This window comes from Engystomops pustulosus, chromosome 1, assembly GCF_040894005.1.
Source record: "Engystomops pustulosus chromosome 1, aEngPut4.maternal, whole genome shotgun sequence".
NCBI classification, from domain to species: Eukaryota; Metazoa; Chordata; class Amphibia; order Anura; family Leptodactylidae; genus Engystomops; species Engystomops pustulosus.
In genome coordinates, this window is record NC_092411.1 from 255,175,593 (window position 1) to 255,195,026 (window position 19,434).

Consider the following 19,434-nt stretch of genomic DNA (forward strand, 5'->3'; position numbering starts at 1 on the left):
GTTTATTGTAGCCCAGGGTAAAGTACAGTAAATTACCAACATCCAGGGGTCCGTTTGTAACTAGAAGTCGTATGTAAGTCAGGTGTTCTTAAGTAGGGGACCGCCTGTACTCTGAATGTATATATAAGCTGATATTTCGCAGTAGCTATTGATGAAAAGTCAGAATTCTATTACATGGATTGTTCGATATCGTACAGTCCTTTTATACGGATTTACCAGCACACAGAAAACACACAAGCCGGAATCTGACGTGTTCTCCAAAGTTTTATTTATAAACATACATGTACTAGAAAAGCTGTCGCAGGTTTTGTTTTTTAAATTTTTTTTTAATCATCTATTTTCCAAATCTCTAATGTTATATGAACCAGATAGGACACAGGAACCTGACACAACATTGTTCCTCAGTTAAGGCAATATGCACCAAACCAGTATAACATCACGACAGACAGAAGTAACAGAGACGCAGTGGCGTTATCACGTAGTAAGAGGCCCAATCTATTGGTGGAGTTGCATCAGCGTGTTGGTGAATATATAATAAAATAAAAAATACCAAAAAATACATTTCCAATAGTACTGACAAAGTTACCACTCGGCAACACCAGAACCAGAGATTTTATATGACTGCCACAAGGATCAGCAGCAGATTGCACACCAATACACATTGTTAGCACTATACAATGCAATCACACACCAGCCCCGTGCTTGGCAAGCCCGACCGTATAGGACTATTTATAGGAAGGTCTGAGGATGCTGGATACATGACAACCCAGTCTGACAACTTCATTTACTACCTGGAAAATTCAGGGGTGACTGCATTATGTCCCAATACCCCCCCCCCCCCTTAAACTCTACAGTCCTGAGACTTTAGGGCTTTTAGGTGGTGTCAATACCTGTACCGTGACATGGAGCCGATAAAATAGAGTTAACAGAAACTAGATTTTCCGCTACGTAGAACATTGACCCAAGATGTATAACTATGTATTTATGTATTCTGAAGCCTTACAAGTATACCATGAGATACTGGAGTTCACAGCAGTCACAAGTGAATTTTGGAGTTTTGGTGAGTTGTCCTAAAATGTTATCAAAAAGTCTAATAATCAAAAGTAGAGGCTGTGACGTAAGACACACAACAAGGTAGCTGGTGGAGAGACCATAGAAAACCATAGGCTTACAGTGTGCTGCTGGTGACCGCTTTATTAAAGCCCGGTATGTACATACTGCACCATGTGTCATAATGCAGATAAATATTCATCGCATCTGTTATAAAAGCACAGATGATTCATGAAGCAGAAAACCATCTATAGCGCCAACTACAGCTAGAAAACAATGGTCATACAGGACGTTGCAGGAATCGGGGAGTGAACACTCTATAGACACCATGCAAAGTGTAAACTTCAGGTATGGAAAACCTCATCCATGCAAAACACATCAGGAAAAAAAACACAAAAACTTTTTTTTTTTTTTTATATTTTTCTTTACATTTCAAGCTACAGCCCTATGACAAATCTATACGCCATCCTGTCTCCTTCATCTGAGCATGTAGCTTTATTGCATCCGCCGCGCCTGCAGGAACACGCAGCGGTATTGCATTTTAAGGCACCATGTGTATGTAGCGACTGCTGCAGATGTATCGAAACCGTACGTGGTGAAGACAACGTGGTCTACTGACAACATGGAGAAGAATCAGTGGTAGCGCTAACGTTAATACCTACTACCGGCACCAGAAGACGTATTGCTTGTGAAGTGTCTAATCGTCTCTTATACTGTAAACCTCGGCATAACACACAGTCTATTATACTAAGAGGACACCACTTATGTCTAAGGTGCAACATGCTGGCAGGGGTGTCCTGTCACCCTACAAGTTATCTCGATCCATTTCTGTCTTCCGAACTGGTTCCAATAACATGCAAAATGAGTCGGCCAAGCTGAAATTGAAAACTCATCTGAGGTTGCTAAACATTAGAAAACCACATGGTAAAATACAAAAAAAAAACAAAAACGCTTCTGTCTCCTTCATCTGCACAGCAAAGGTGAACATTTTGGAGATCGAGGCAGCTCTAATAATCGTCATGTTCATAGTTCACAGAAATGAAAAGCCCAGCCCCGTCTAGTACATACACCATTGGTAGCAGTCTTGGCCAACAATAACCCAACACTCAGTGTAAACACAAAGGCTTTACCTTATTATATAGCCGACAGGACACCAATGGTCGCAAGGATGATCCACAGTGTGTTACCGCCATCTAGCGTCATGATGAATAAATGCAGCTGAAAATCTGTACATTGACTACATGTAATGCATATTGTTCAGTGGTATGCAGATATGATAAGGCATCAGTCACACTCATGTATATGTATTCCACGCTGTGATTACAATCTGCTGAAATTTTCTTGTGCTACAATGTCCATCCCCAAGAACATTCACATCACTTTCGTTTTCAAAGGCTTGAAGGAATGCATTGGGTGACCCAAGGTTAGAGCGTACAGTGTATCTTCCTGGTTTATAAGACTTGCAGTGCACTATAACCTAATAGGAAGCTAAAACATAACGCTTCCCTCACATATAGGTGCAAGCCGCCGGACACCAGTAAGCAGGACCTGGAGCAGGTCTAAGTAGTGTCTCAGCAGGTCACACCACCACAATCATAATATAATGTATGTAAGTAGAGAGGTTTGCTGGTTACATGTGATGTTACATGTGCATACAATGAAGCCCTATGAGTAGATGTACAATCGGTCGCACCTTACAATTAAAGGAGAGGCACCTCCTGGGGCGCGTCACTTATCCGAAGCTATCCCACCCCAGCGTGTGGGCTATTTGTAAACCAGGGCCTGACTCAACTCTTCTTGGCAAATATATAATATTCCTCTGTGGTGTTTGTTAGACCAAAACCTAATGGATTTGATTTCTGCAAATAAGGGTCTGCAAACGTTAAGCAAATCATGTAGTATACTAGCAAGCACCACACACAGTTCTCCTTGCTCGACATGAGATGAGTGTCAGGATCTCTGCAGGTAAAAAGTGATTGTCTGAAGTCCTCCTTCATGGGAGAGTGTAAGCTCTTATCTATCGAAGGTCTTCATGGCAAATGCTAGAATCACAATGGGGTAGGATGACCCGCCGCTGGAAGAAATAAAAAGGGACAGTAGTAGAAATCTTTAGGGTATATTCATGTTACAATGTCATTCAAAATACGCTGCAAGAATTCAACCCAAAAACAAAGCTTGGTTTCTTTTTTTCACATAGCAAACTCCAAAGTCCCATGTTAAAATCTTTCTACCGATAGACTCCACCAGGGGGAGCCTAGAAGCTTACTGCATACTGATAGGATATTTATCATGACTGGAATTTGTAAAGTCAATTTTCTTGGAGTCTGTGATGTCAATCAATTAAAACATCACACATATTACACGTGGTTCACTTAAGTTTAACATTTCTTTCGAGGGTTTTGAAGATGTAACATCACCTTCCATTGGGTCTCTATGCAACATTTCAAAAGTGCCAAAAGGATGAGAAATGTTGATAGAAATTTTTAATACTTGGTAAATTCCCCATGGTGTCTTTAGTTGAATACTTAGCACCCCCTAGTGGTGGCCATAGATGGGAATAATATTATTATAAAATAGAATGTCTCTGCAAGCAATTTTTAGCTCTGTGTCTCAAAAATAGATCTCCGGCCATTATAAAGATATTACAATAAAATTTACATTAGATCTACAGTGTAAGGTAAATGGATAAAGAAAATTGTCATATAACATTAAAAGAAAAAAATTATGTAAAACTTACTTCTGGATCTTGCATAACAGTCATTGCAGTTCAACAGGCCATTGCGGATCCTGACGTCTGTTCCAGTAGTTTCACCACCGAGCTGTCCCTTACAGATCCCACACTTAGAAGAAGTAAAGGATCATACAGATCAATTACAGGGAGTAAATATAGCAATCATCCAAACTCCACACTTCTGCTGCTTCATATACCGCTTTAATAACCAGTAGTAAGTAGTTGAAGTACATGAGTAAACTTTTAGAGGCAACAACCTTACAATATAAAAGATGCAAACGGGAGAGCACTAAGCAGCTTCAGAGGTAACTCTACCCATAATATAGATCTTTCAATAAAAAGAGTGACCAGCTTACCCGATCTAACACATCTATAGAAAAGTTGTGTAGATGTGGACCTCTATAGCACCTTAAAATATGATTCTGGTGTTTACCAAAGAGAATCAAAACTTTCAAATCTCATCAGGCTTGCGGTTATGTGTGAAATAGGACTATTAAATAATTGTCAGTTCTCGTTCCCAACTATGTATTTAACCGTGTATATCTCCATTTTGGTGGCACACAGAACAACAGTGCTTGTAGATGAGATTCTTATCTTTAAAATGATGTCAGAAGTATGGTTCTAGGTGCAGTAGAGCCCAAGACTGTAGTGACTGAAGCTACAAACTCCATCCTAAAAAGGACGCTTCATACCCTGACGTAGGGGCATATTAGTTTAGTGGTTTAAAAGTTGCTGATTGGATACTATTTAGGGACAGCTCTTTTTTCATGAAAGTTACCAGAATGGCAAACTATCCTCTCAAACTCATCTGCCGGCCCATGCCTGCGCAATACCTACAACAGTATACGATAGCGTGTCATGCCTACTGTTATTGTCAATTGTTGTGTGCAGCATCAGTTTAATTGTATCTTTGCCGTTATGACAAAAAAATACAATTGAATACGAAGGCCTCATGCAGATGGCCGTGTGCTCTCCAGAGTGGAGGAGGGGTGAGTGCTCCTCATTCCTCCCCTCTCAATAGAAAGCTACGCGGCTATCACCACATTCCGGCAAAATATAGGACAAGCCTGGCTTGTACACGATTGGTCATGCACCATGACCAGGTTCCATACACCTCTATGGTGCAGTATACGCCTGTATAATTGCCCCCAATATGGTTGTATACATGAGGCCTAATATGTGCATAGGTTGTTTCTTGCAACCCCCTTAATTTGATCTTCAGGGGTTTACCTAAAAAAACGGCTGGCTAAATGAGGTTGGGAAGTAGAAATTCTCAATGGGGAGGGCAGTGTCATACATTTCTTATAGAGCATAAATGTATTCAGGAGGCACAGTATGGACTCTTCTTTTTACAAATTAACCCTTTTACCGCAACCTCAAAAGGAACTTCGGTCTTACTGAGATATTTTCTTTTGGTTTGGGAAAAAACAGCCACCAACCAGTCCTCATTTTATGTACTCAATATGGCGGTCTGAATGAAGACTAAATTTTGACCATCTCTCAGGAAATGTTGTGCCACATGGACCACAATTTAATGACTATCTTTTAAAGTTTACATAGGGAAAAACACAAACCTTGAAGCACTGGATGTGAAAATATAGACTGAGGGTTTCAATGATCATGGCTGCCCCCTTGCCAAGAGGGTTTCCACAGGTAGAGCACAACTTCTTTCCACTTACAGACCTAAAAAATAGAAAGTAATTAGGATATAAGATGTTCCTATAACTTGAAATCGGATTGTACACAAAGACCATCTGACAGGATTGTTCTTCAATACCTGTTGAGTGACTGGCTTTGTGACGTTGGAGATGGCGAGGAATAGCCAATATCTCTGGAGGTGTCCTGGGAGTCAGATCTGCTTTCCAAGACAAAATATTATAGAAAGAAGTCTATTCATGGCACTGATAATAGATGGGAGCTAATATGACTTCTCTATCCATTTTACTGCTCAACTGCTTCATGGTGGCCATTTTATGTTAGCCAACTCATAGACATGCCAATATGTCCTACATAGATCACCGACCCTTCATCAGACTTCCCAACATAAGACATGCAATGTAAGTGAGAATAAAACAATGATGTGGAAAAACATGTCCCGTACAAACCCCCTACATCAGGCTAAATATATGAATGGTTTTCCAACATGACAGCATCATAAGTATTAATATCCTCTGCTTTCACATCAAACATGGCAACAACATTGGACCATTCATAGCAAAGTTATAAAAGACCATTGTTGGTCTTTGTTGTTCTACAGGTCATCCGCAGACATCAACTGCTGTACACCCACGTATATATTTTCACAACCACTTGTTACATTACGTGACTGCTACTCTTGTGGTCTCAGGGCCGGCGCTATGGGTAGGCAAAGGTGGCAATTGCCCAGGGCCCCTGAAAGAGGAGAATCTCTTCTTTCAAATGAATCTTGAATTTTGTTTCTAGGTGCTCTGGATCCAGAGATATTCAGGTTTAAAGTGAGAATATCAGCTGCCATTTTTATATATAAAAATCACTCCCAATGGCAGTTCAACAATTATCTCCATTTTCCTAAAACTTAGAAACACAAATTTAGATTGATATAAAAGAGGAGACTTTCTTCTTTCATAGGAAAAAAGAAGTGAGGTTCTATGTGTCACAGAGCCAGAGATACAGCCCCCTGAAGTATCCGCCCCCCTCCAGATTCTTAGCCATCAGGCTGCAGGGAGCATTTGCTGCACACAGGAGCTGCAGCACCTCACAGATAATGGAAATATTCACTTTATATGTTACTACATTTTGAGATGGGATAATATCAACTAATATTCATGTTTTTAACCCTTCTCTATGTAGTACTATCTAAGAACACACTTTCTCTCTTATTCACTTTTATTTTGTGATAGTTTTTTGTTGTTGGGAAAATTGACTGATACAATGAACATTCAAACCCAGAACATGTCCATAAAGTTATATGTAACACCAAAAATACCCACATGTTCTGGAATAAAGGTTTTCTTTCCCCCCATCCTCCATTACTTACACCCAAGTTATAAGGTTCTCCCTCTCATTCCTATGAAGCGCGGAGGGCTCTGTTATTGTGCGGATAATACAATGGTCACATCTATAAGTGACTTGTATTATCTTATTAGCTCGGTTTATGGATATATAGTTATTTATTTGGGTGACCATTGTGTACAATGATAGATTTGTGTGAATTTTCTAGCTGAAAAGCAGATATCTAGTTATTACAGTGTTAGTGATATTATGATGATTTATTTATGTGAACATATGAATATGGGACATTTGTGAACTCTACAAATGTCCATCTATTACATTTAGGAGATGTGAAGGGAAATATTTTCTGCTTGGAGCACATTTTTTGCCATCAAAGTCAAATTTTAAGTATTTTTTTGTAAAATGTTTTATTTCGAATCAAAGTTGCACGAAGGCGCCTATGTCTATAAACTCTTTGATGCAATTTTGAAAATGGGGCAAGTGTCTGCTTTCAGAAAATATCGGTCCCTCTTCCCAATGGGCCTCACAGTCTAATCAGCCTACCAGTAATTTTTTGGAGTGTGGGAGGAAACCGGAGGACCCGGAGGAAACCCACGCAGACACAGAGAGAACATACAAACTCTTTGCAGATGTTGACCAGCGCTGCAAGGCTGTAGGGCTAATCACGGAGCCACCATGCTGCCCATAAATCTCCCTATCAGCTATCTATCTCCTATAAAATTCTCCAAAATTACAGTTTGTTTTACCATACTAAAGGGAGCCTCTTGCTGACTGTGACTGGTCATAAAATAGTTTTATCTTGGGGCCCCACTTTTAGTTTTGCCCAGGGCCCCACTTTGTCTAGAACCGGCCCTGTGTGGTCTAGTACCTATTTTTATAATTCCATAGAATAAACCAAATCTTACCCTTTCGAATCCAAGTGGGATGTCTTCTGCTGGACATTATGGTCCGCACAGTTGTTAACACTCTCAGAGAAATGCGACTCGGTTGTTGTTCCTGGTAAACAAATAAAGAGGTCAATAATCATAAAACATTGAAATAATCTACCCAAAGGTAGGAGTGACGCTGGTCAATTATATCTGTCTATATGATACGGTACAACTGTATTTATTAATTGATTGTACAAATGGGGGTTTTAGTTAATGGGGAGGTGTCAACTAAAATATTTGTGACATTAGATACTAAAGAGGACCACAAGGCTGGGCAAAGACAGAATATGATTCATTCATACTGTCTGATGGTATTATTTTAGCAATGTAAGGTGGTAACCTGGTTTGTTATACACACACAGTATTAAAGGGATTGCCCTTTTTACCTTATGTAACGTGTGCATGTAAGGATATTAGTTAATTTCCCAATATTAACTACAAGTGAACCCACCTGTCTTTTACCTCATCAGACAGACATTGCTGATCATAACATGGCCACAGATAGAGGTTTTATCTGTCCATAAACATACGCCCTGCCAGGACCTTGATCCTGGTCCTGGCAGGGTGATTGTTCAAGGATAGATAGAGATCACATGACCCTCCATCTGCGGCCAAGGAGCTTGTGCTGCAAATCTTTTAAGATGACTAGTGTATTTGAAGCACCATAAGGCTCCATGCACACAAACATGTGGGGGACCAATATCCGGTCATCCCCATTGACCCCTATGGCACCCGGTCATGGTGGGGTGAACACACGTTGTCTACACTGTGACCGTGCATGGAAAAATTTAGACATGTCCTATATTTTGCCGTTCTTCAGTGGCGGACACTTTCTCTTCAGGGTGCAGCTGTATGTTCGCTCGGGCCATAAGGCCATAGGGGCTTAAGTAGAACAAATGAGCATCAGAAATATCAAACCACATTCACAAAGGGGTTTTGAAGATGGTAGAATATGCCGAAAAAAAAGTGAAAGAAAAGTGTCCGGCCTGAAGATCTGCTTCCAAATTGTGCAACAAAACAATAAAAGTTGGAATATCAGTAAAGAAGCTAAATCGTGTCGCCACCATATAATAAATAAGCGCACAAGCGCAGCAACAAGAAAGAAGCTGCCAAAAACACTGGAAAAAAGTGATTAATAAATGCCCGCCTGTGACACTGATCCATATCCTCTATGTACCTTTGAAAATAAGCCTTTTTAATTAGCGCCATCATATTATAAATGTTACGAGTATATGCACAGCCACATTGGATATTAGATCCAACACTTTATCAAGCAATCCGCATTACTAAACATCCTGTACTATTGCTGCACACAGAAATTTTCCGTTTCGCTAATTGTTTTATAAAGAATACAACGTGTATGAGCTGAGAACCTTAATCATTATAATATGGGGCATCCTGTCATCATAGCCAGGTCTTTATACGTCCTTAAATAGTATGAGTCTCATGTGTTTCATCCCCTGAGTAGAGACCTTGTATTTCGCTTCTTAGCAACCCCATAATCCACCAGCGACTTTCTGAAGATATTCATTCAACGTAAACCTCTTAAAGCACAAGTACAGTGAATTGGAAGTTCCTCTAATAGCCAGATTATACATCATACCACCAGAAGATTGGAGGTTTAGGTACTATATGGGCGGGTATGTCTTACCTAACTGGAGGTGCAGTTTGGTAGAAGCATTGTGCTGCTGTCCTGGATTATGGTTCACTTCCTTTTCTAATGTAGATGTGTTATCTTCTGTTTCAGTACTAGAAGGAATAGAAAAAAATAGAAGAAGTAACACTTCTGAAATAATTAAAAATGCTTTAAGATGCAAGAAAACATCCTCATAGTTACATTATTATGGGAATATTTTGCAGTTCAGAGATCCTCCAATGTACGACCCCCTCCTGAATGCCACAGCTTGAAGTGCTACCTCTTCTGCCATAGCTTTCAAAGGGAACCTGTCAGGGTGACTGGGAATACTAAACTATCCTAAGGTCCTAATGGATCTTTGTGGCCCCATACAATTATGTAGGATTTTGTGGGGCCAACTGCATCACTACAATTTGTAGCGTTATAGATCCATACAACTTTCATAACTTAATATATTGAGAAGTGGCACCTAAAACCTTCTGTATAATAAAACATCAACTTTCTAATAGGTTCAACTTCTATGTTTGCCTTCAGTGAATGGAAACTCTATAGTTCACACCCAGAAGAGCAACAAACATTACAGTCACAGGTTAACTGTCCTCTAATCATAACCATCCACCTCACCCCCAACCTTCTACCTATATGAATTTAAAAAAAAAACAAAAAAACATACTAGTTCCTTTTTGCTTGATCCTCCACCACTCTATGAACAGCTCCATCTCTGGTCAATAACTGGGACTGCAGGTTGTTTTCTGCTGAGTGCGAATGATCCATTAGATGATTTCTGTCTTGTATTCTGGTCTGTGAACCAACAGATCACATTAAAATCACTGTTCATGTGTTGATGAGCAACATTTCCTGAAACAGTATATTAGATCCACACAGAAATATGTGACTTAACACTTGGCTTTCCACAATGCTTTACACTGCAGCTTCATCATTTGCTTCTTTGCAAAAGTATAACATGGGATGGGATGGACCCAGGGGAGTAACTACAGCGGTAGCAACCATAGCTGCTGCTATCGGGCCCGACATCTGGGGTTTTGGCTCTGTATATACAGTATTTGTATGTTGGTGTATATGCTGTATGTGTGTATATGTGTGTGCATATTTCATGTCTACATGTGCAACACCCTTGCCAATGCATGTTATAGGTAGGTGTTGCGAAAGTGTCCCTCTCCATGTCAGTAGCTGTCTGGTGAGCCTGAGCAACTCACTAGGAGGTCTCTACTATGAAAACTTGGTAATTGCAGCTGTAAGATTCTGCCTGCGAGGTCATGAGTTTACTGTACTGTCCAATTATATGCTTTGTACTTGCTGTAAGGAAGGAGTAAGCTGATTGGACAAGTGCTTGCTACCTGAAAGGGGGAGTTATAAAACCCCATGTAGGAGGGAGGACATGGTCCAGTCTAAGCGGTCAGTCCGCTAGCCAGCCACTCCGGTAGTCAGGCCATGGTGGGGGATGTTGCATATGCTGTATTTCTGTGTATATGATGCATAGCTTTATATGCTGTATGTATATATGGTGTGTATATACTGTGTTTGAGTAAACAAATAGGTATTTTTAAGAGGTAAGGGGGGCCCTATTCAGATGTCTGCTTTGAGGTCCTGCCTCTCCTAGTTACGCCCCGGTTGGAACATACCATGACCCTGTAGACATGACCTGGAGAAAACACTTACCTCTCCCTGCCCTCCAGATACTGGTTCACTGTGGTTGGAGACTGAACTTCCATTGGTTTCAGATATACCATGATGAATGCTGCCGATAGGCGACACAGTCAATGGTAATACAGTGTCTTCTATGATCTTCCTCTCCTGCAGGTATGAACAACGCTGGTTATTACATCTTTGTGGGCAGACTGTGTGTTTCTGTGCATTAATATTAAAGCAGATCCCCCCCACCCAAAAAAGGCTTTTTCTGTAGGATTGTAGCATCTTGATGCTTTTTGTTTGAATATTGTGAAGATGTTCGGATATGTTGGGCTTTAGCGCAGGTCCTAATACACCTACAGTGGTGGGCAAAAGTATTGCCACCCCTCCAATTATGTCAGATAATACTCATTTTTTTCCAAAAAATTATTGCAATCAGAAGTTCTTTGGTATTATTATCTTCATTTAATTTGTCTTCAATGTAAAACCACAAAAAGAATTGTCAAAAAGCCAAATTGGATATAATTCCACACCAAACATAAAAAATAGGGTGGATAAAAGTATTGGCACTGTTTGAAAAATCATGTGATGCTTCTCTAATTTGTGTAATTAACAGCACCTGTAACTTACCTGTGGCACCTAACAGGTGGTGGCAATAACTTGCAGCCAGTTGAAATGGATTAAAGTTGACTCAACCTCTGTCCTGTGTCCTTGTGTGCACCACATTGAGCATGGAGAAAAGAAAGAAGACCAAAGAACTGTCTGAGGACCTAAGAATCAAAATTGTGAGAAAGCCTGAGCAATCTCAAGGCTACAAGTCCATCTCCAAAGACCTAAATGGTCCACCGTGCGCAGTGTCATCAAGAAGTGTAAAGCCCAGGGCACTGTGTAACTTCCCTAGATGAGGACGGAAAAGAAAAATTGACGAGAGATTTCAACGCAAGATTGTGCGGATGGTGGATAAGGAACCTCGATGAACAGCCAAACAAGTTCAAGCTGCCCTGCAGTCCGAGGGTGCAACAGTGTCATCCCGTACTATCCGTCGGCGTCTGAATGAAAAAGGACTGTATGGTAGGATACCCAGGAAGACCCCACTTCTTACACAGAAACATAAAAAAAGCCAGGCTGGAGTTTGCCAAAACTTACCCGAGAAAGCATAAAACGTTTTGGGAGAATGTTCTCTCTTCAGATGATACAAAAGTAGAGCTTTTTGGGAAAAGGCATCAACAGAGTTTACAGAAGAGGCCGTCAAAGAAAAGAACACGGTCCCTACAGTCAAACATGGCGGAGGTTCCCTGATGTTTTCGGGGTTGCTTTGCTGCCTCTGGCACTGGACTGCTTGACCGTGTGCATGGCATTATGAAGTCTGAAGACTACCAACAAATTTTGCAGCATAGATTAGGGCCCAGTGCGAGAAATCTGGTCTCCCTCAAAGGTCATGATTCACAACACACTACAAAAAGCACTAGAAAAAGTTTGAGAGAAAGACTTCTAAAGTGGCCAGTGATGAGTCCAGACCTGAAACCCATAGAACACCTGTGGAGTTTGGCAGTTTGGAGAAGGCGCCTTCACATCTCAGGGACCTGGAGCAGTTTGCCAAAGAAGAATGGTCTAAAATTCCAGCAAAGCCTTGTAAGAAACCGTAAGATGTCCGTTAAAAAACGCATGCGTTTTTTGAAAACGCAACCGAATTTGTCAGTCTTCCAATTATCTTAATTTCTTAATTAAGATAATTGGGAAAAACGTTCAAAAACAGATGCGTTTTCAAAATAATCCTGTGCGTTTTCTTAACGGACAGCCTAAAAACAGGTTCAAAACACCACGTGTGCCACCACCCTTAGGCTGAGGGTGCCGATACTTTTGTCCGGTCCATTTTTGTGTAAAATGATCAATGATTTGACTTTTCATTCTCTTTTGTGTTTTATTATTGCAAACAAAATAAATGAAGATATTAATACTAAAGAATTTGTGATTGCCATCCGTTTCTGGAAGAAAACGAGTATTAGCTGACAGAATTGCAGGGGTGCCAATACTTTTGGCCACCACTATATGTTAGACTTACATACTTGGTCTATCCTTCATAAAAATTCAATTATCTCCTTGGTAGAAGATCACACCACCAATCCTACATCAGGCGGGATAACAGTGTGCTGGACCAACAGTTTACAGTGAGCATCTTGTAGTAAATGGCAGTATATCTATAAGGTAAACTATAAACTATATTTGCGTATATATGAAAGTGTTTATTTGGCAATGTGCTATCATTTGCATGTTTAAGTTCAATACAGGAATAGATTATAATGAAATAGACAACATTTTCCAGTTCGTCCTATAAATACCTCCTCGTAATATTTACGTTCCTCTTCTTCCACCTCTTTCTGAGCTTTCTCCCATTCTTCCTTCAGTTTCTCTTGTTCTTTTTGGTATCTTTCCTATTGATAATCAAGACAAAAAATTTACTGGCTTTATGAAATGTATTTTTCACATACAGTCAAGGGTTTTCTGAGATGCTTTCCCTCCGAATGTCTTGAATTGAGAAGCCAGACTATTCCTAGATAACTTTCTACTCATGTCACTCATGGGGGCATTAAACCACCAGCAGAAAGATCTGAGGTCCAAAACATGTGTAACTTCCACCAGTGGCCAAAATCAACATAAAATTCAAGTAAAAAACTGGCCATACTTCTACTCACATGAGACTGATTAATCTTCCTCTCCAACCTTAGCACATGTCCTGGGGGCAGGATTGGACCCGTGGGCATTTTTGTGGTCCCAAGCCAGCAGATTGCTTTTAAAGGTATTTTTCAGGACAAAAGGGACTAATGATCTTGGGATAGGTCAATAATATCAGGTAGGTATCGCTCCACCGATAAACAGTGTGGTCACATGGCCAATACTACTATATGTTGGACTTGATGGACCTGCTTCTTATTCCAGCCTTATCTACTATGAACCCAATAGATGATGTACATGTGGAAATCTTCCAGACAGAGAGACATTGCTTGCCTGTTGGCAATGGTGATGCTTAGCGGACTTATTATTTTATAAAACCTTGCTATAGTGACATGTAAGAAATCTTTGCGCAGAGGCTTAAAGGGATTGGCCATCTTAAAGGAGTTTTCCCACAAACTAAAGTTACGCCCTATCCACAGCGGCGCTCAGCAATTTCTGTCAGCTTCATAGAGATTAATGGAGCAGAATGGTCATGCGCGGCCGTCTGCTCCATTAGTCTGACGGAGCGCCGATGGACCCCTCATTTTCGCGATCTGCAAGTTAGGCCTATCCTGTGGATAGGGCCTAACTTTAGTTTGTGGGAAACCCCTTTAATCTTATATTCATGAATAGTATCAGGTCAGGGAAATTGTTCATGGACAGTTAGAGATGACATGACCCTCCATCTGCAGCCATTTTATGGTCAGGGATGTCTGGCTGATGCGGTAAAAGACAGGAGGCTTCACTTTACATATCAGGAAAGCAGAGCAGAACTATTAATAGATGTATATTGGTAAATGAGCTAATATCCTGCTCCCAACTTACACACACATTACAAAAACATGAGGTAAAATGGCCAACCCCTTTAACTTTTGGGGTGCAGGATCAATAGTTGTCCTTTGAGAAGTCACTGTCCCACACAAAGAGGACAGTACTATATAAATTACATTATATTTAAAGGACCTGGCATAGATTTTGTATTGCAGGCCAGCAGCTTCACGTTACACATTTGATAGTGAGGGTACAGAGAGGTATTCCAAACTAAAGTGCTTATCAACTACTCTGATAATAGGGATCAAATTACAGGGAACTGTGACACATTGGGGGAGATTTATCCAAAGTGTCTCAGAGCAGAACTGATTTAGTTTCCCATGGCAACCAATCGGAGCTCAACTTTCATTTTCCCACAGCAGTTTATAAAATGAAAGCTGAGCTCTGATTGGTTTCCATGGTCAACTAGAACAGTTTTACCTCAGACACTTCTGCTAAATCTCCCCCAGTGTGTGCGTGTCCCCAGTGCAAAGCAGTTTCCCAACTCATTTATATTGATCTAAATATCAGAACCTTATTGATTTGATAGCGATGACCTACACTATTTATATGTAATGAATATTTGTTACTAGACTGGAAAACATTTTTAATGTATTATTGATAAATGAAAGGCCACCTCTAATACCTGAAGTAATCTTTCTTGCTCCTGCTGCCACCGCTCTTGCCGTCTTCGCTCTTCTTCTGGGTCCCAAGCACAAAATCGACTTGGGGAATTAATAAGCGGCTGAAACACCTATCAAAGAACATAAATCACCAATTGTTTTTCTGAAGTTCCTAAAACTATATGAACTATGTTCAACGTTTGAAATTCCCAGAATGAAAATGGTCAGTGCAAGCTGTGTGAAAACATTGACACTGTGAAGAATACTGGGAGATTTATGCTCTGAAGTCTTTAGATGCGAAAACTAAGTTGTGTACTTAACACAGGCTGTAATTCTAGTTTCAAAACAATGGGGGGGGGGGATGTATGGATGCTTGTACACTATGGCCAGGATTTGCAACTATTTTTCCTGCTAAGTGAGCATGGAGGAAGGAGGGGGGGCATGCCATCTGCAGAACCTGTGCCAGTTTTATGTCAGGTCCTGCAGGGCAGCCCACCTTCCGGAGCCTCTAGATATATCTGATGTGTGCACAGTGCACACCATGCAACGGCATATGATAAATTTCCCCTCAATGTATTTGTTTCCAATAACAGCCAATGACAGCACAGCTTTCATGTTTCAAGAATAAAAGTGTGCTGTTTGGTTGCTATGATCAATGGAGAGTAGAGATGAGTGGACCCAAATTTTAAGTTTGTGTTTGGCAGCTGCTCCTAACCCAGACTTGTAGCTTGATGAGGCAGCTTAACCCACTTAGCGACTAGGCATGACTGTCATTGGCCATGTGGACACCTGGTGGACAGCCATGCCTAGTTGGTAGGGTGTAAAGCTATCTGATAGGCTGTTCTTCAGCACATCAAGCAATATGTTTGATTTAGGTGGAGCTGCAGAACAGTGGAAACTGAACCTAAAGTTCACATCCACTCATCTCTAATGGGAGGAGTTTCCTTTTTACATTTAATCTCCCCGATGTATATACATAGATGGCCCTCATGCAAATGGACTCTGTTTAGGGCCGTGTGCTAGTCGCTGTTTCGATGGCTTATTTGTGGCCCCATTTCTTTCAATTGGCTTGTGCTTATGACTGGTGTGGCTAGCCTAGCAAATTATACAGTGGGTCCAATTCCTGCCCTTTTTTGCACCCCAGGCATTCATTTAATATTGCCATCGGCTGTTGCAGAGGGCGAGGGACCAAGGTCTCATTTATATCCACATATGGTGAAAGAAGGTGATGAGTAGGATGAAAAAATCTGTAAAAATGGAAGGTAGGTTAAGACTAAATTATATAGTAATGCCACAAGTAGTGCTTGGCAGAAGTGGACAGCCAATACAACAAAAAAAAAAGAGAAAAGACAGCAACCTACGTAACTTCTAGACACTGATATAGGTGGTGCACGCAGCCTAAGATCCTGGTATGTAAGATCCGAGGTCCATACAAACTAAGGAGCATCTTGATAAAGATTTGTGGTGAATCGAAATGTTGTCGTTTTTCTTGTGCTCATGTGAATAAAGGTTTATCACCTTCTTCACTACATCGGATGCTCTGGCCTCTCCTTATTTTGTACAGCAATACAACTGTCGCACAACTCTATAGATCTAGTTCATGTTTTTAGGATGATTATAGCTAGTTAATTCTGACTGTTCATAATCCAAATGGAAGGTGGTAGAGGAAGCAGGTGCACTCAAACCAAGGGGGTACACATAGGGGTTGCAAATGCGCCTTTGCTGCAACAAATATATTATGGTATTAAAAAAAGGTGCATGATGCGCAGATGATAAAATCCAGCACTTTGAGCTTTCAGCTATGTCTCTATGGCCATGTATTTTCATACATGTCCCCCAATTATCCCATAATTCTCTATCAATATGTAGAAGCTGTACAAAACATTAAGGGGACTACGCAGACCCTACTTTCTGCTCTCTGTATGTCGGACCTAAAGCAGGTTTCTGGCAATAACAATGAAGACTAGTGATGCCACGTAGTTGATAGGGTGGAAAAGCAATCCAAATACTCATTTATGTGACATTTTGTTCTCACATTCGGCCTTCATCCGACTAGGATAAGGAAGAGTGGGAGAGACACATACACAAGATACAGCATCCTTGCCAACACCATGTAACTTTGGTCACACTATTGTTATACCATGGACGTGCGTCTCACACTTTCTCTAGTAGTCAAAGTGCAAAGTAAGTCCATTGTGTGACCAAAATATTATATAAACATATATTTGCAGTACATATGAATAATATGTTTAACTTACATAGTATCACTGACCTTCCTTGTGAGTGTGGAGTTATCGCTTGAATTATTAAGGGAGTGAATGTGATATTTTGGCTTTTTCCCATAAGGACAGAAACCAATAAGCACATTTTCTGTTCCAACAAATGTAGCTTTTTTTGCTTCACTATCAGGTAGGGCTTGTGAAACCCCACAAGGCTGTTCTTCTAGGTGGCTGGAGGAAGTTCAATAGGGTAGGGCTGTGCCGTTAATTCTATACAGTGGTTGAGAAGTAAGAGTTCCCCCTACAGACACTTTGCCAATTAAGGATGATTTGCAGGCATGTGGATACTTGTAGCCATTGATGCTTCACTGATGCTCCATTAGGAAATTCTGGTAAATATGCATACAAGTTTAACAGGAAGGCAAACATTGCCTCTTTAGCTACTTTGTAAGGCAGCCCCCTTAAAGGAAATTTACCACTACAGCACAGTAAAAAAAATCTACTATGTATAAAACTATACATACACACCTATTGTGCACAGCACTGTTCTTCTTCAAGGGGTTTTTCCCACAAAACAATTTAGGCCCTATCCACATGATGAGACCCCAACAGATCACGAGAACAGGGGTTCCAATGCACCTCCATCGGGCACATTGCGATCCCTGAAATGTCCAAAGCAGCCGGCCGTGCATGTCTGTTCTGCTTCATTAATTTCTCGGAGATTGCCGAACGTCGTACTCGCCAATATCCGTCAGCTCCATAAAGATGAATGGAGCAGAATAGACATGCGCGGCTGACAGCTCTGCTCATCTCGGGGAGTAAAGAGGGGTCTGACAGAGGAGCAGCAGACCCCCTGTTCTGGTGATCTGTAAGGGTCCCATCACCGAGACCCACACTGATCTGCAAGTTTGGAGCTGTCTTGTGGATAGGGCCAAACTTGTTTCGTGGGAAAACTCCTTTAAGCTTGACACACCAGAATCACCAGAAAAAAGCCTTTTATAAAAAGCAGGCCCTGAGCCCGGGGACGTAAACAGTTAGCACATCCCCAACGTTCCTGCGCTCCGATCTGCTTTTTATAAGTTTTTTCCAGGTGATTCCAGCATGTCAAGATTAAAGAAGAGGCATGAAGAGGACAACAGGGGAGTATGTTTAGCTTCATTTTACTGTACTGTAGTGGTAGATTTCCTTTAACATAAAACATGAATTCCGGCAGGCCTAATTAAAGCTACTGTTGGGAATCTCTTCCTTGTGGAAGAGATAAGACTGGTTGGGCTTTTATTATGTCATTAGTCATGCTTGATGCTACGGGGACTGCCTAACATGGTAACTAGAGAGGCAAAGTTTTCCTTATCCCATCCTGGAGAAGTTATTTGCAAATTTCCCATAAGTAGCCGGAGAGGCATTTTGCGATATATCCATGTAGCAGTAAAACGGATGATGGGTTTCCTATTGAAGAGCACACCTCAATAAGGAAACACTCTACATACATATAAAAGAAAGTAAAAGATAATACACACCACAACTGCTTATAGCCTCACAGACATGACATAAATCAACCTCTAAAACGCCTTCTCTGTTGATGCCTACGCGGTTAGAGCCACTACAGCACTAAGAAGATGTTGGAGGTTAGAATCCACTTACATTGAAGTAAGCCGATTAAAACAAGCGCTGATGTAGAAGGAGCAATTGCTGACAGATTGGTCAAACACAACCTAATAAAGCCGATAAGCATGTGTGTGTGTGACGTTACTGTGTATTGTCTTAGCTTGGCAGACTGTGAAATATTTTGCCGCTTCTGCTGTTGGGCAAAATAACGTTTGAGCACTCCGACAACACAAACACGCCAAGTAAAATTACTTACTGATGGGTTCCCACTGACTCCCGGCTCTCCTGTCAAACAGAAGCGAACAAAACAACTTTATTCTTTTAACTCTTGCATATACAAAGACTCAAGTCAGCACAGGCAAAGTAAAAGTACATTGTCATAACTGGTAAAGGACTATTTACCTGTGACTAAAGCCTAGGCATTGGGACTTGGAATAACTTTTACAAATTTTTATACCACCAACTTGAAGTCATCGCC

The 19,434-nt window shown here is 40.8% G+C and overlaps 1 protein-coding gene across 3 annotated transcripts in view; it reads right to left on the reverse strand.

The window, feature by feature from the left end:
- Window positions 1–246: 246 nt before the first annotated feature.
- Window positions 247–19,434, reverse strand: part of LIMCH1 (LIM and calponin homology domains 1) — a 188,406-nt gene continuing 169,218 nt past the window's right edge. For all 3 annotated transcript variants that reach the window (XM_072125035.1, XM_072125025.1, XM_072125045.1), the window contains 11 exons: window positions 19,213–19,241; window positions 15,156–15,263; window positions 13,327–13,419; window positions 11,018–11,152; window positions 10,011–10,138; window positions 9,353–9,450; window positions 7,678–7,768; window positions 5,559–5,636; window positions 5,356–5,464; window positions 3,788–3,890; window positions 247–3,124 (listed from right to left, as the gene is read on the reverse strand). In XM_072125035.1, the coding sequence (XP_071981136.1) occupies window positions 3,099–3,124; window positions 3,788–3,890; window positions 5,356–5,464; window positions 5,559–5,636; window positions 7,678–7,768; window positions 9,353–9,450; window positions 10,011–10,138; window positions 11,018–11,152; window positions 13,327–13,419; window positions 15,156–15,263; window positions 19,213–19,241 (998 nt within the window). In that variant the 3' untranslated portion in view covers window positions 247–3,098. The remainder of the gene's footprint in view (window positions 3,125–3,787; window positions 3,891–5,355; window positions 5,465–5,558; window positions 5,637–7,677; window positions 7,769–9,352; window positions 9,451–10,010; window positions 10,139–11,017; window positions 11,153–13,326; window positions 13,420–15,155; window positions 15,264–19,212; window positions 19,242–19,434) is intronic.